At 42.6% G+C, this 16,541-nt stretch overlaps 1 protein-coding gene across 1 annotated transcript; it reads right to left on the reverse strand.

Moving 5' to 3' along the window:
* Positions 1-1,085: 1,085 nt before the first annotated feature.
* il17a/f2 (interleukin 17a/f2) lies at positions 1,086-3,872 on the reverse strand. The gene is made up of 3 exons (XM_030122472.1): positions 3,843-3,872; positions 1,934-2,091; positions 1,086-1,814 (listed from the first exon to the last, which is right to left on the reverse strand). Exons 1-3 carry the CDS (start codon positions 3,867-3,869, stop codon positions 1,574-1,576), a joined length of 426 nt encoding a protein of 141 aa, XP_029978332.1. The 5' UTR covers positions 3,870-3,872; the 3' UTR covers positions 1,086-1,573.
* Between the last annotated feature and the right edge of the window lie 12,669 nt (positions 3,873-16,541).

A 16,541-nucleotide genomic window follows, 5' to 3' on the forward strand; every position in this document is an offset into this window, starting at 1 on the left:
CCATCACATATTGAACTGTCAGACTCTGTCTCCATAATCATCTTTAAGGCTTTTGAAACTGCGCGCGGTTCCTGCACAGTCTGCACTTCCTCATTCAGTGACTGCCGCTGGATGCGTTGCCATGGGATACGGAGACTCCAGTGCGAGAACGTTAAACCCGGTCCTTCATTTTTCCGAAAAAACTGCTTAATTGTTTGTTTTTGGACTAAGGAAAGTATTTCACATGATCCGCAACACTTCCAACTATAGCATGAAAGTGAAAACACGGATTGACGGAAAATCTCGTCATTGGCGAAGAAAGAGTTAAACAGAAATCCACTTGTCACCTCAGAATTCAACAAGAGAGTTAAAGTAAGTGCAATGTAAACATCGTTTTGATTCGCGTACGTATGTCGCATAGTTCTTGACGTCTCACATCCCGCTCAGTGCACGCACGTTGATTTGCGTCACAGCTGATTTGCTTTTTGGACTGACCAATGAGGAGAGGGTCTCAGCTCACGGTCACAGACAGCAGGAGCAGGGTTTCTGTGCAGTGCAATAGCTCCGGACAGCGGACAGTTTCATTTATAAGCAAAAGATAACCAGACATTTTCGTTATGCCCGAGCTACCCAGGGCCCTTCAGACAACGCGGGCCCCTGGGCAATTGCCCAGTTGCCCATGTGGTTAATCCGGGCTTGATTACAACTAACAAATCCAGCTAATCCCTTTGTTTAGTTAAAGGACAGATCTGACTCCTCACTCGTTCATCTTACTTCTCTCTACTAAACTCTGCCGGTCGGTGTGTTGTTGTCATAGTGACATAAGTCTGCTGTAAATCAGTCCAGTCTGGTCCGAACCAACCAGGGAAGATGGAAATAGCATTTGGAAATAACCTGTTTAGGTGAAGATAATCTCGTTTTAAACTGTGGACTATGATCAGACATATATATAAAAATGAGACTTCTACAGATTACAGATAAAGTCTGAACAGAACCTTTAAACTATGAACCAGACAAAGGTAGAAGAAACTGTTTTAATGATCAGATGAAAATCTCATGAACAAAACACTGAGATAAACAAACAAAAATAATAACCAATCCACAAAATCAACAATGAACCAATAAAACTAAGAAAACCAATAAAACTAATAAAACCTAAACTGATCCAATCACATTCATGTTTAAAATCACAAACACCTTTAGTTTATGAACAGAAACAGTTCAAATCACAGACAATCAACCTTTAAATCCAACTGGGTAAACTAACAGAACCAGGCCCACTGGGTCTGGGTCTGATCCAGTTCTGCTGTTCTATGGATGTTCTGTTCAGGTTCTGCTGTTCTATGTGTATTCTGTTCAGATTCTGCTGTTCTGCATTTGTTCTGATGAGCTTCTGGTGTCAGATGTTCAGTTCTGGTGCTGGTGTTCTACATACATTCTGTTCAGGTTCTGGTGTTCTATGTGTGTTCTGTTCTGGTGCTGGTATTCTGCGTTTGTTCGGATGAGGTTCTGGTGTCAGATGTTCTGTTCAGGTTCTACTGTTCTGCATTTGTTCTGATGAGGTTCTGGTGTCAGATGTTCCGGTCTGGGTCCTTCAGTCCTGACCCGGTGTGCTTTTGGCCCAGACGCAAGTGCATCCAACAGCGACGGACCGGTACGAGGCGTTGAAGCAGTCCCCTCCCTCCTGCCGGGTCAGGACCAGCAGGTTCTGGTAAACTGGGACTGAGTTGAGGCCCAGTACGTCGGTCCGTCTGGTGTCGGCACCGGAACAGAAGCTGCTGCTGCACTCAGCCTCCCAGAGTGTGGATGGGATCCGGGTCTTCACCGTGGACGACCTGAAGACAGAAGAACCGGACCGGACCACCACTCCATCAGAAACTGATCATGGGTTCAGTGATTGATTATGGGTTCTGTGATTGATTATGGGTTCAGTGATCATTGATCGTTGACTGACCTCCATCTCCATGGAGACACAGATCTGCTGTGGATGTCTCCGCCTCCTTCAGACAAGGACAAGACGTCAGAGGAGAACGCCAACGTGGAGTCACATCCAGGACGGGGAGGAGCTTTAACCACAGAGGAGGAGACTACCCACAATGCACTGCAGCAGACCTGAGGAGACAGTGAGTCTGTTTACATTCACACCGGTCCTTGGATCCTGATGGGACCTGGATCTGTCCCCGTACCCCCATGTCCTCATACACGTATGAGGTTCATCAGTTCTGTTACATCTGAGCATGTGCAAAAAAAAATATATCAGAATAAGGAAGTGATGTTATCAAACATGAGCGGAGCAGAACAACAGGACATTTAATTAGACTAGACTTCAAACTAAACCCAGCATGAAAACATGAACCAAAGGAAACAAACAGAAACAGGAAGTTGGAGTCTAGGTTCCAACTCTGAAGTCAGTCTGATAATGGAGTCAAAGGTCCAACCCAGGGTTTACGGATAATCCTGTTTCTGAGGTGACAGTAAATGCATCATTGTGGATCATGTTTCCATGGCAACGTAAACGGGTCCACCTGCTCATTGTCCACCTCAGGGTTGGATTGTGTTCATAAAACCAACCTCAGATGGTCTTGAAGGGTCCCACATGACCTTTGACCCACATCTGACCCATATCTGGTCCCATCTGACCCACATCTGGTCCCTGGAGTCCTCATGCCAGTGCTGGTGTTTCCAGTCCTCCGTTCAGCACCACTGACATCATCGTTTCAAACTCACACATTCACACGAACAGCACACACTCACAGATGAGTTCAAACATACAGCCTGGGGTCAAAACCGGTCCAACAAAGGGTCCAATCCGGCCCACCAAAGGGTCCGGTCTGGCCCAATCTATGAATATGCACAGTCATGTCAGTCCAGGTTCCACATTCAGACCGGTATGATCTTAACTGGATCAGAACTACTCCAATACCATCAGAATAACCTGTAAATAATGACACATACAGATGTGTCATTATTTTGTCTCTGTAAATGTGAACATATTCATGTAGTTTGACTGTATTTACACAAAAAAAGCAGTATTGGTCCAATATTCAGTCTGTATCTGTATGTTATACAATAAACATATATAAATGAACGTTGATCCAATTGTGTATTTAAGTGGTTTTAAGTGTATTTAAGTGGTTTTGAGTGTATTTACAGGGTGGGGAAGCAAAATTTACAATGAACATTTAGTTGTTTTTTCTCAGCAGGCACTATGTCAATTGTTTTGAAACCAAACACATATTGATGTCATAATCATACTTAACACTATTATCCATACCTTTTCAGAACCTTTTGCCCATATGAGAAATCAGGAAAGCAAATGTCAAAGAGTGTGTGATTTGCTGAATGCACTCGTCACACCAAAGGAGATTTCAAAAATAGTTGAAGTGTCCATAAAGACTGTTTATAATGTAAAGAAGAGAATGACTATGAGCAAAACTATTACGAGAAAGTCTGGAAGATACTATTAAAAAAGAATGGGAGAAGTTGTCACCCAAATATTTGAGGAACACTTGCGCAAGTTTCAGGAAGCGTGTGAAGGCAGTTATTGAGAAAGAAGGAGGACACATAGAATAAAAACATTTTCTATTATGGAAATTTTCTTGTGGAAAATAAATTGTCATGACTTTCAATAAACTAATTGGTCATACACTGTCTTTCAATCCCTGCCTCAAAATATTGTAAATTTTGCTTCCCCACCCTGTAAGTGTTGATGGATGAGCATCTGTTGGACCGTTTCCATGGGTGGATGTTCGTTTGTGTGTTTCTGCTGGTATCGTTCATCTTTCAGTCTTTCTCATTGTATGTTGTGTTCTTGCTTCTATAGTTCATGTTTCAGCCTTTCTCAGTGTGTGTTGTGTTCTCACCATCATGCTGCAGATGCTCAGCTTCATGGTTCCTGTCACTGTCGTCGGTCTCCGTCTGACTGGAACTGCTCTGAGATCAGCTTTTATGGGCGTGGAACCGTGACCCTCAGGCCTGATGTGGCAGATCTGAAGAACGATAAGAGACGCACAAACCCAGGGGAGATTCCTACAGCGGGTGGCAGCAGCTAATCTGAGCATCCATCTGAGGTCATCTGCATCTGAGCATCCATCTGAGTTCATCTGCACCACGAGGAGATGGAGGAGATAAGACCCACTGAAGAGCAGGAGGAGGAGGAGGAGGAGGCCCAGATAAGATCTACTGAGGAGCAAGAGTTGTCATTTACAGAGGAGCAGGAGGACGAGGAGTCAGCCCAGCACCCAGGAGCGCCCCCCCACCCCACCCCACCCCACCGCCCCAGAGTTGTGGTGGAATCATCTGACCAACAAACAGAAATGAATAAAATGGAGAATGCAACAAAACATGCAAAGGCGGTGCCACAAAACTGAGGGAGAAGAAAAGAAAAGCTCCATCTGCTGAGGTTGCAGGGGGTGGGGCTAGTAGCAAGATGGCTGCTGCTTCAGCAGGTGGTGAGGATGAAGATGATGAAACCACCAGGAACATGGTCCACATGTGATGAAGCAGACATTCCACCGTGTGAAGGAGGTGGTGGTAGAACACATGCTTTACTGACAACATGATCAACTTAAAGAGTTCACATCAGTGGGTTAGGGATAAGGTTAGAGTTAGAGTTAGAGTTAGGACTTTATGACTTTGGGTTAGGACTTTATGGGTTAGGCTTAGGACTTTATGGGTTAGGGTTTGGGTTAGGTTAGGGTTAGGGTTCTGGGTTTGGGTTAAACTGTATTGCACTGGCCTAATGATCTGATTAGCTATTGGAAAAGAGATGTTGGAGTGGAAGGGGCCTGGGACTTTCACGCCCAGGTAAAATTAATTTAAAATGTAAAAAAAAAAAAAAAAAAAGGGGGGGGGGGTTTGACATTTTTGACATTGCAATAATGGAAAATTACTTTAAGGATGGGGGTGTTTGTCAGGGCTAAAGTCATGGTTAGGGTTAGGTTTGGGCTTAGGGCTAGAGTTAGGGTTAGGGTTAGAGCTGGGGTCAGGGTTAGGGTTTGGGTTAGTCCCATCTGATGAACTACTGTTACTATGTGCTCAGATAACTCCTGATCAGAACATCATTAGTTGACTGATTGCCAGTTCACTCTAGCTGTGTCCTCTTCTTTCATGCTTTATTTTCTATACAGTTTCAAACTGTCCTTTTTTTTTTTTTTTTACATCTTTATTATTGATGTTTTCCATCCTTCAGCCAAAGTTCATATAGACTACAGACTAATTTTTTGCATGCTATCTTGTTGCTCTTTAACCCATTCCATAATATTCCTCTACTGATCCAGTCCAGATGTGTGAGGAGTCCAGTTCATCATCTCCAAACAGCCCAGACATAAATTGTGTCAACGTCCAAATCTAGACACTCCTCTGACCAACACACTGACTATGGAGTTTATACAACCACCAAGGAGGACGGAGCTTAGGTTATATCTGTCATGCTGTTTATCTGTGTATCTGTCTGTTTATCTGTCTTTCTGTTTATCTGTGTTTGTTTATCTGTCTGTCTGTCTGTCTGTCTGTCTGTCTGTTAGCAAGGTAACTCAAAAAGTTATGGAATGATTTGGATGAAATTTTCAGGAAATGTTGATACTGGCTCAAGGAACAAATGATTAAATGTTGGTGGTGATGGGGGGGGCAGATCTGCCTTGGCAGAGGTGCTTTTCTGGTGTTATTGAAGGCTTCAGAAGACAAAGGAGTTTTGTTCAGTAAACAGGATGTGTACATTAACGGGGTGAGTCAGCATCTGTGTGCGGGCTATGCTGGGCCAGTCTGGACCAAAAAGTCCAGGGCCACATTTTTGTCCCAGTCCAGCCCTGCCTGTAAGTTTATATCTACAAATCTAAAATCTGATTTGTACAGGGTTAAGGTTTAGTTTAGGTTAGGGTTAGGGTTAGGGTTAGGGTTAGGCTTAGGGTTAGGTGGATTTGACAAGATGAGGAAATGACAGTGAATGATTCAGCTGAATTTAATATACGAACCTTTACCTGCAGTCAGGACTCAGGGGTTAAAGGGTTAATATGTGAACCTTTACCTGCAGTCAGGACTCAGGGGCTAAAGGGTTAATTGAGTCTTCAGATGAAACCCCTCATTTCCTACGTTGACCTTTTAAAGAATTGTAAAGTCAGTTTTACATTTGTGTTGCACCGATAAAAGCCCAGTTTGTAGTTTTGGTAAATGACAGTGTCATCAGTGAACGTAGAGCTCATCAGATAAGCACTCAACCTCAGAGTCTCATAAGCACTTTTTAGTTTGCGTCTGTAAACAGGCCTTTAGTCTGAAATCACACCCACTGCAGCTTCCTGTTTCCATATTTGGAGCTCTGAGACCCTGCTGGGCTGGTAGACGGTGGTTTGGCTTTGATGTGGTCTGAGGAGCTGAACCAGTTTCTGCTAGAGCGTCAGCATCTTCTGTGACCTGGTTTGACTGTCGGAGGAAATGAAAAACCATCGTTTTGTGTCGGTTTCCTGTCGGCATCGTCAGCACTTTCCAAACAGATGTGGAAATGACAGTGACACCTGGTGGTTGAGCAGCTCATGACGCCTGAAAACCAGTGAACGGTGGAGAAAACTGCTGCAGGTTTGGACCAGATGGACCAGCTGGACCAGTTGGACCGGTTGGACCAGATGGACCAGATGGACCAGTTGGACCAGTTGGACCAGATTGGACCAGTTGGACCAGATGGACCAAATGGACCGTCTGTCCAGAAGGTGGAGCCACAGGAACAGTCAGAGCAGAGATGGACAGAATGAGTGTGAAGAACAGAACGAGTGTACAATGACAAATGAACCAAGAACATAGACTTAAAGAACTCAGAACATCAGCCTGGAACAATGATTTATTTAAGTCTGAAGAGCAAACCCAGTCCACAGATCCAGGTCCTCAGTCCACAGATGCAGTCCACAGGTCCAGTCCACAGGTCCAGGTCCATCCAGATCCACAGGTCCAGTCCACAGGTCCAGGTCCATCCAGATCCGCAGGTCCAGTCCACAGATGTAAAATACAAACTTCACTAATTCTATCAATAATGTGTCCAGTCTTCTACAGATGTTTCAGATTCTGACGTTGACAGTAAATATATGATGAACGTCCACAGAACCACAGAACCACACCGTGGTCGGTCTAGGAGGTTCAGACAGTTCTGTCCGCGGTGGACAATGAAAAGATTCAGTGTGAGTTTGACAGAACAAAAGGCAACGAACAAGTTTATCAGCAGCTGTGAGGAGGTGACACAGAAGTTATACACAGCGTCACTATGGAAACGGTCTCCAGGAATAGGACCTGGAACCTGAGTCCAGTCCAGTCCAGTCCAGTCTAGTCTATAGTCCAGTCCAGTTGAGCCGGGTCCACATGGTAGAATAACAGACTAAAGTATTGGCTTCTGGGATCTGTAGGTATTTTAGGCTCTGGGGTTGTTGTGCCCCCCCTCTCCAGGAACCACCCCTGGGAGCTAATGAGTCCCTGCCTCGGGGTAGGTACTCCAAGGAGACCCCCAAAAACACCTGGGCAGGGTTTGAGGTTTACTCACTGCTGATTGGTTGTAGTGTCAGTGGGATATGATGTCATCATTTATGTTTACGTCGGCAGTGGGTCAGGAGGCAGAGTGGGAGGGGCTTCCTGGAAAGTCCCCCCCCCCCCCCCCTTTAACAGGAACCTACTGAGTGGAACCCCCTCCTATCATGGAGACCAAGAACCGGAACCTTTAAATGAAACCAAGAAACAAAAGTTTAATCAGCACAAATACTGTGAAATTATTAGATGTGTTTAAGCTCCACACTGTTGTTTTCATCTGTACCTGGTACACAACAGGACCTGGTTCCAAACAGGACCTGGGCGCACACAGGACCTGGTCCCAATACAGGACCTGGTACACAACAGGACCTGGGCCCACACAGGGCTTGGGCCCACACAGGACCTGGTCCTGCACAGGAACTGGTCCCAGTCAGGACCTTGGCCCAGTCCAACCTTAGGAGGACCAGTTTGTTCAAGTGCTCCTCTGTAATTGGAATAAAATGGTGGAAGAACCTGGATAAAGAATTAAAAACATGCACATTTAAAAGGACGTTTAAAACTAAGGTATTCATTCATTCATTCATTCAATCATTATCTGAACCCGCTTTATCCTCACTAGGGTCAGGGGGGTCGCTTGGAGCCTATCCCAGCTACTTACGGGCGAAGGCGGGGTACACCCTGGACATTTCTCCAGTTCATCTCAGGGCTGACAACTACCAACAACGAAGGTATTCAATAAATATAAAATATTAGGATAAACTAAGACAATTATCAGTATGAGTTTAGGATTTGGATTAAATTATATAATTAATTTTATTATATCATTGTTTAAACTGTTCCATCTTGTTTTCTTGTAAATAAAGTATAAATAAACTGTTCCTTTTCACCCATGTTTGGTTTGGAGATCCAAACTGTATGTATGTATGTACGTATGTATGTAAGTATATACTATGTATGTATGTATGTATGTATGTATGTATGTATATATATTTGTATATATCATGTTCTGTTAAATGTACCAATAAATTACTATCTATCTATCTATCTATCTATCTATCTATCTATCTATCTATCTATCTATCTATCTATCTATCTATCTATCTATCTATCTATCTATCTATCTATCTATCTATCTATCTATCTATCTATCTAAACTCCACCTCTGAGTAGATGTTCATTTCTTTTTTCTTCCTGTGCTTTACTTGTTTTTCTTTCATGTTCATCAGATTTTTCCTTGAATTTCATTGATTAGATGAAAGTGTCCAGAGGTGGACTAGATGATATGATGAAGGACCCCCAGGTTCACTGTGGTTCTGCTGTGGTTCTAGATGTGACTCATACAGTAAAACCTGTTAGAATGATACTAAACAACCTGATAGAAACTATGACATAGTGAAACTAAGTCCTTCTGAGCTAATTCTGAACCTCATTGAATCTTTACAGACTTTTTAAACATCAAACCTTTTCTGACTGATTTATCACAATATTATGTTCTGTATTTGACATGTTTGTTAGTGTAAATTCTGTATTTTCTATATTTAATTCACTGATTATGTAGATGTTCATTCAACTCAGAGTAAATTCAAAGGTTATTAAATCAAAACAGAGAAAAAGTGAAGAAAAAGGGGCTTTTTCAGTCAAATGTATCATTGAAACTACCCTTTTATGCTGATGATACTGTCACTTCCATTATATTACATTAGTGTTTCTTTGTGTCCATTTCCTTTTGTATTAGTCATATATTTAATGTATTCATCATAATGTTTGGCCTTTTTTAAACAGGTTTAAGTTTTAATGCATTTCAGGTGAATTATTATCCATTATTTTTAATTGTGCATCTTCTCAACACCATGACTGAATTAAACTCAGCTGATCCAAGTGCTCCATGAATGAAACGTATGTGCATTATCAGCAGGAGTGAACTTCTACAGGTGGAGTTTATAACTCAGATGTTTGTCCATAGAAACCAAAAATAAAACAGGTTAGAAGGGAGTCAGCTGAGCATCAGGATGGTCTGAGGGGATGAAATACGTATAAGTGAAGTTATAGAAGCATCAGTGTCACAGTTTGAGTCTTATTCCATCATATGAACTGAAACATAAGTGCATCCACCTTCACCTTAAACCAGAAGATCTGAGAACTTAAACCCTGTTTTTAGTTCCACAATGGGAGGTTCTTCTGACTGTAAACACAAGCAGAGTTTAGATCCATAATAGACACAAAAATACATATAGAGAACATATCACTAATCTGACATGATGTAGAAACAGATGTTTGCACCGCAGTTACAAAGAATTTATTCGAAGGCAGAAATTTCCAGATGGGCGAGAACCTTCACTGAATGTGTTCCGTGGATGCAGACTGAAAGCTCCTCGTTCTTCTGGGACACTTTCATGTTGGTTCAGGCTTATGTTCTGTAGATTTTTGGGTCTGTTCTGTGGTTTGTTGGTGGTTCCTCTGAACTGGTCCTGTTCAGGATCAGAACCACCCTGATGAAGACTCCTGGACCACAGTGGAAACCAGTCTGTGATGGCGTGCCTTTGATAAACCTCAGGACACACGTCAGAGTTGACAGTTCTCAGAGACCAGACCACAACAGAGACCAGGAACTGGTTCAGAAACCCCCGAAGGGAGGTTCAGGTTTACCCACAACCACAACGAGTCCAGAGCAGGGGTTTCCAGTCACCATAGCAACAGCATCGACCACACCTTAGTCCTGGATGATCAACAACACTTTGATCAGTATCTGATCCGTTCATTATTGATCATACGTCTGTGTTTGATTACACTGATGATGGGATCCCTCATGGCACCGTCTTAGACCCCATCATTCATAGGTTTACCTTCATGTATGTTCAGATGGAGGTCTACACATGGACCCTGATGACAATGACCCCGTTATTATAAAGACAGTTATCAAATTATTATTGATCATGTAAACAGTCTAATCTGATTAGTTTGATCAGATAACAGCAGTAATGTGATTACAATCAATCAAATTAACACACCTGGATTTGTCCCAATACTCCCATGTTTTCAATCATCAGTAGAAAATGGAGAAGATTTGGTCAAACATGAGTAGAATCACATGATCAGTTAGTTCAACTGTATTTATGGAACATCACATCAGAAGATCCAAACTCTGACTAGAAGATTTTTTTTTCCTCCCCAAACAAATGTCACTATCTTTGACCCGATAAAAGTCATTTATATCCCAAACAGTTTTGGGCCTAATGTGGACCCCTGTGGTACACCTCCACACATAATCACATCCACAGACCTGTACCACAGAACAGAAGGAACTGCTCCACCCTGTTCTTCACTGTTTGGTTCTGATCAGCTGTATGGGTCCATTCTGTTTCCATCCTTTGGTTCTTTACTGATCTGTGTTTGATTCATCTGATCAGTGTTCGATTCATCTGATCAGTATTTGATTCATCTGATCAGTGTTGGATTCCAGACCAACTGGCTCTCATCAGTGTTTCTCAGTAGAATCATCAAACCCACATGAAGAGTTTTTGTAGAATCTGAGAAGTGCTAAAGTAACGGGACCAGTTTGGAAACGGGACAAAGATGGTCCAGTAACAGAGCGGCTGGAGGTCACATGACACATACTGTCACATGACGCCTCACATACTGGCACTAACAAACACATGGTGGACTTTTCCAGCGGTGGGCAGGGCTGCTGTGGGCGGGGCCATGGGACCATTCAGTGTTTCCTTCAGCATTTTCATTGTGAGGTGTAAACGTAGTAAACCCAGAAGTGGAACACATGAGGCGGTCAGATGCCACTGGGTTGTCCCCACCCCTCGTCCTACATACATCATCCTATGGGGAATAAACGCCACTGTCATCACCTCAAATATGACTTTGATCACATGACGTAGTTCTTCCCTTCTCCGCTGACGTCCAGTTGTGTTTGTCTGAAGGTGTTTTCTTCTGCTTGTTCTGGGGAAAGACCAGAGTTGAGCATAAGCTTTGCTCAGGTTTAGAGGATGCCTGTTGTCATGGTTACCATCATAAACATGTGAAGTGAAGATGCACAAAATACTAAAGAGAAGAGATAATTGTGTTCAGACGCATCAAACTAAAGCCTGAATGAAAATGTGCTGAGTAAAAACTGAAATCTGCTGTAGTTTTTCTGTTGGTGGTGGTGGTGGGGGGGGTCACCTTCTACCTCTGAGTATCAGTGTTTTATTTCTATATGATGAACCTTATGAAGACAAACAGACTTTTATGGATATAGAATTTGGAAACTTGTCAAATTAATTCTATTTGTCTTCATATTTTGTGAATAAAAAATGTGAATAAAAACGACGTTTAGCCACAAACACACGTCACAGTCTTTGACCCTTTACGTTTCATTTATATCACAAACAGTTGGGGGCCGAATGTGGATCCCTGTGGTACCCCATCTATATTAACATCTACAGATCTATGCCATATAACAGCACGAACCAGTTAAGGACAAGCTCCTCCTCCTTTTGCTCAGTACTACATCATATTCACCTGGATCAGACTGTGGAAACATGTCAAATTACTTCTATTTGTGTTTGTCCTTCGTTCTTAAAAACAGAACAGGACTGACTCGATATGACGTAAAAACGATGTTCAGCCACAAACACACGTCACAGTCTTCGACCCTGTACGTGTAGAACTATTACTGATATTTACAAAAACCTTCCAACAAAATAAACCACAGCATAAAAGAGGAATGAGTCATTCCAAAAATTCCATTATATTACATTAGTGTTTCTTTGTGTCCATTTCCTTTTGTATTAGTCATATATTTAATGTATTCATCATAATGTTTGGCCTTTTTTAAACAGGTTTAAGTTTTAATGCATTTCAGGTGAATTATTATCCATTATTTTTAATTGTGCATCTTCTCAACACCATGACTGAATTAAACTCAGCTGATCCAAGTGCTCCATGAATGAAACGTATGTGCATTATCAGCAGGAGTGAACTTCTACAGGTGGAGTTTATAACTCAGATGTTTGTCCATAGAAACCAAAAATAAAACAGGTTAGAAGGGAGTCAGCTGAGCATCAGGATGGTCTGAGGGGATGAAATACGTATAAGTGAAGTTATAGAAGCATCAGTGTCACAGTTTGAGTCTTATTCCATCATATGAACTGAAACATAAGTGCATCCACCTTCACCTTAAACCAGAAGATCTGAGAACTTAAACCCTGTTTTTAGTTCCACAATGGGAGGTTCTTCTGACTGTAAACACAAGCAGAGTTTAGATCCATAATAGACACAAAAATACATATAGAGAACATATCACTAATCTGACATGATGTAGAAACAGATGTTTGCACCGCAGTTACAAAGAATTTATTCGAAGGCAGAAATTTCCAGATGGGCGAGAACCTTCACTGAATGTGTTCCGTGGATGCAGACTGAAAGCTCCTCGTTCTTCTGGGACACTTTCATGTTGGTTCAGGCTTATGTTCTGTAGATTTTTGGGTCTGTTCTGTGGTTTGTTGGTGGTTCCTCTGAACTGGTCCTGTTCAGGATCAGAACCACCCTGATGAAGACTCCTGGACCACAGTGGAAACCAGTCTGTGATGGCGTGCCTTTGATAAACCTCAGGACACACGTCAGAGTTGACAGTTCTCAGAGACCAGACCACAACAGAGACCAGGAACTGGTTCAGAAACCCCCGAAGGGAGGTTCAGGTTTACCCACAACCACAACGAGTCCAGAGCAGGGGTTTCCAGTCACCATAGCAACAGCATCGACCACACCTTAGTCCTGGATGATCAACAACACTTTGATCAGTATCTGATCCGTTCATTATTGATCATACGTCTGTGTTTGATTACACTGATGATGGGATCCCTCATGGCACCGTCTTAGACCCCATCATTCATAGGTTTACCTTCATGTATGTTCAGATGGAGGTCTACACATGGACCCTGATGACAATGACCCCGTTATTATAAAGACAGTTATCAAATTATTATTGATCATGTAAACAGTCTAATCTGATTAGTTTGATCAGATAACAGCAGTAATGTGATTACAATCAATCAAATTAACACACCTGGATTTGTCCCAATACTCCCATGTTTTCAATCATCAGTAGAAAATGGAGAAGATTTGGTCAAACATGAGTAGAATCACATGATCAGTTAGTTCAACTGTATTTATGGAACATCACATCAGAAGATCCAAACTCTGACTAGAAGATTTTTTTTTCCTCCCCAAACAAATGTCACTATCTTTGACCCGATAAAAGTCATTTATATCCCAAACAGTTTTGGGCCTAATGTGGACCCCTGTGGTACACCTCCACACATAATCACATCCACAGACCTGTACCACAGAACAGAAGGAACTGCTCCACCCTGTTCTTCACTGTTTGGTTCTGATCAGCTGTATGGGTCCATTCTGTTTCCATCCTTTGGTTCTTTACTGATCTGTGTTTGATTCATCTGATCAGTGTTCGATTCATCTGATCAGTATTTGATTCATCTGATCAGTGTTGGATTCCAGACCAACTGGCTCTCATCAGTGTTTCTCAGTAGAATCATCAAACCCACATGAAGAGTTTTTGTAGAATCTGAGAAGTGCTAAAGTAACGGGACCAGTTTGGAAACGGGACAAAGATGGTCCAGTAACAGAGCGGCTGGAGGTCACATGACACATACTGTCACATGACGCCTCACATACTGGCACTAACAAACACATGGTGGACTTTTCCAGCGGTGGGCAGGGCTGCTGTGGGCGGGGCCATGGGACCATTCAGTGTTTCCTTCAGCATTTTCATTGTGAGGTGTAAACGTAGTAAACCCAGAAGTGGAACACATGAGGCGGTCAGATGCCACTGGGTTGTCCCCACCCCTCGTCCTACATACATCATCCTATGGGGAATAAACGCCACTGTCATCACCTCAAATATGACTTTGATCACATGACGTAGTTCTTCCCTTCTCCGCTGACGTCCAGTTGTGTTTGTCTGAAGGTGTTTTCTTCTGCTTGTTCTGGGGAAAGACCAGAGTTGAGCATAAGCTTTGCTCAGGTTTAGAGGATGCCTGTTGTCATGGTTACCATCATAAACATGTGAAGTGAAGATGCACAAAATACTAAAGAGAAGAGATAATTGTGTTCAGACGCATCAAACTAAAGCCTGAATGAAAATGTGCTGAGTAAAAACTGAAATCTGCTGTAGTTTTTCTGTTGGTGGTGGTGGTGGGGGGGGTCACCTTCTACCTCTGAGTATCAGTGTTTTATTTCTATATGATGAACCTTATGAAGACAAACAGACTTTTATGGATATAGAATTTGGAAACTTGTCAAATTAATTCTATTTGTCTTCATATTTTGTGAATAAAAAATGTGAATAAAAACGACGTTTAGCCACAAACACACGTCACAGTCTTTGACCCTTTACGTTTCATTTATATCACAAACAGTTGGGGGCCGAATGTGGATCCCTGTGGTACCCCATCTATATTAACATCTACAGATCTATGCCATATAACAGCACGAACCAGTTAAGGACAAGCTCCTCCTCCTTTTGCTCAGTACTACATCATATTCACCTGGATCAGACTGTGGAAACATGTCAAATTACTTCTATTTGTGTTTGTCCTTCGTTCTTAAAAACAGAACAGGACTGACTCGATATGACGTAAAAACGATGTTCAGCCACAAACACACGTCACAGTCTTCGACCCTGTACGTGTAGAACTATTACTGATATTTACAAAAACCTTCCAACAAAATAAACCACAGCATAAAAGAGGAATGAGTCATTCAAAAAGCTCCAGTCGATAACATAGTGATGAAATATTCAGTTTCATCTGTTTTATTTGTTTATGCAAATGGAGATGATTATGTCACATAATTAGGATTATTTCAAGCAGTTTGGATATGATGAATGAATGAATGAATAAATGAATGAATAAATTAATGGTGAATGAAAGAATGAATGATGAAAGATAAATGAATGAATGAATGAATGATGGATGGATGGATGGATGAACGAATGAATGAATGAATGATGAATGAATGCCAGATGAATGAATGATGGATGACAGATGAATGAATGAATGATGAATGAATGACAGATGAATCAGTACCTGTGAAAGGTTTAATTTCATAATTTGATCATTTTCTTTATCTGTGAAACTAAGCAGCGTTTAGATTCAACCTCTATTTAATAATGAGTCAAACTCAGTAAAGTTTCATTACAGAAAAAAATTATAATAAAATTTAAAAAAATTAGGCCAGCTGCATCCAAACCCAGGTGGATCAGTCCAAACCCAGGTGGATCAGTCCAAACCCAGGTGGATCCGTCCAAACCCAGGTGGATGCAGATGCTGGAGGATGCTGTTGTTCTGATCCAAACCTTCTGCTCTTTGCTTCAGTTTTAGTCCACTCTGCTTCACGTCTGCAGATGCTTTTATACACAAACACTTTTATCGAACAGAGAAAATCCAGAACCACTTGAGGAAGTGCACTGGATCCTGGTTCTGAAGACCCAGATCCAGGATCCAGTGCTGATCCAGACCTTTTTAGTCTGTGGTCATTAAAGGAGGACCCTCAGACTTTGTTGTGAACCTTCTGGGGTGTAACTGACACAGGAAGCAGGAAATGCAGATAAGCATCAAGCCGTCAATCAAACCAGGTCAGAGTGGAGCTGCAGTGTGGGCGGAGAAGCACAAATCACACCGGGTTCACGGCACTGATGATGCAGCAGTTTGGACCAAGTTGAGTCACAGCAAGACTGTAAAGCAGGTCAAAGGCAGCGACGCAGGGTCACATGACCAACAGAGCTCCGACCAATCGGGGGGGGGGGTGTCCATGGGAGGACAGAGGGGGTTCACGGGGGGGTTTGGGAGGTCCACGGGGGGACTGAGGGGGTCCATGGGGGGGTTTGGGAGGTCCACAGGGGGATTTGGGAGGTCCCCGAGGGGACTGAGGGGATCCATTGGGGGGTTTGAGATGTCCATGGGGGGACTGAGGGGGTTCACGGGGGGCGTTTGGGAGGTCCACAGGGGGACTGAGGGGGTTCACAGGGGGGTTTGGGAGGTCCACAGGGG

Source organism: Sphaeramia orbicularis, chromosome 3 (assembly GCF_902148855.1).
Source record: "Sphaeramia orbicularis chromosome 3, fSphaOr1.1, whole genome shotgun sequence".
NCBI lineage: Eukaryota > Metazoa > Chordata > Actinopteri > Kurtiformes > Apogonidae > Sphaeramia > Sphaeramia orbicularis.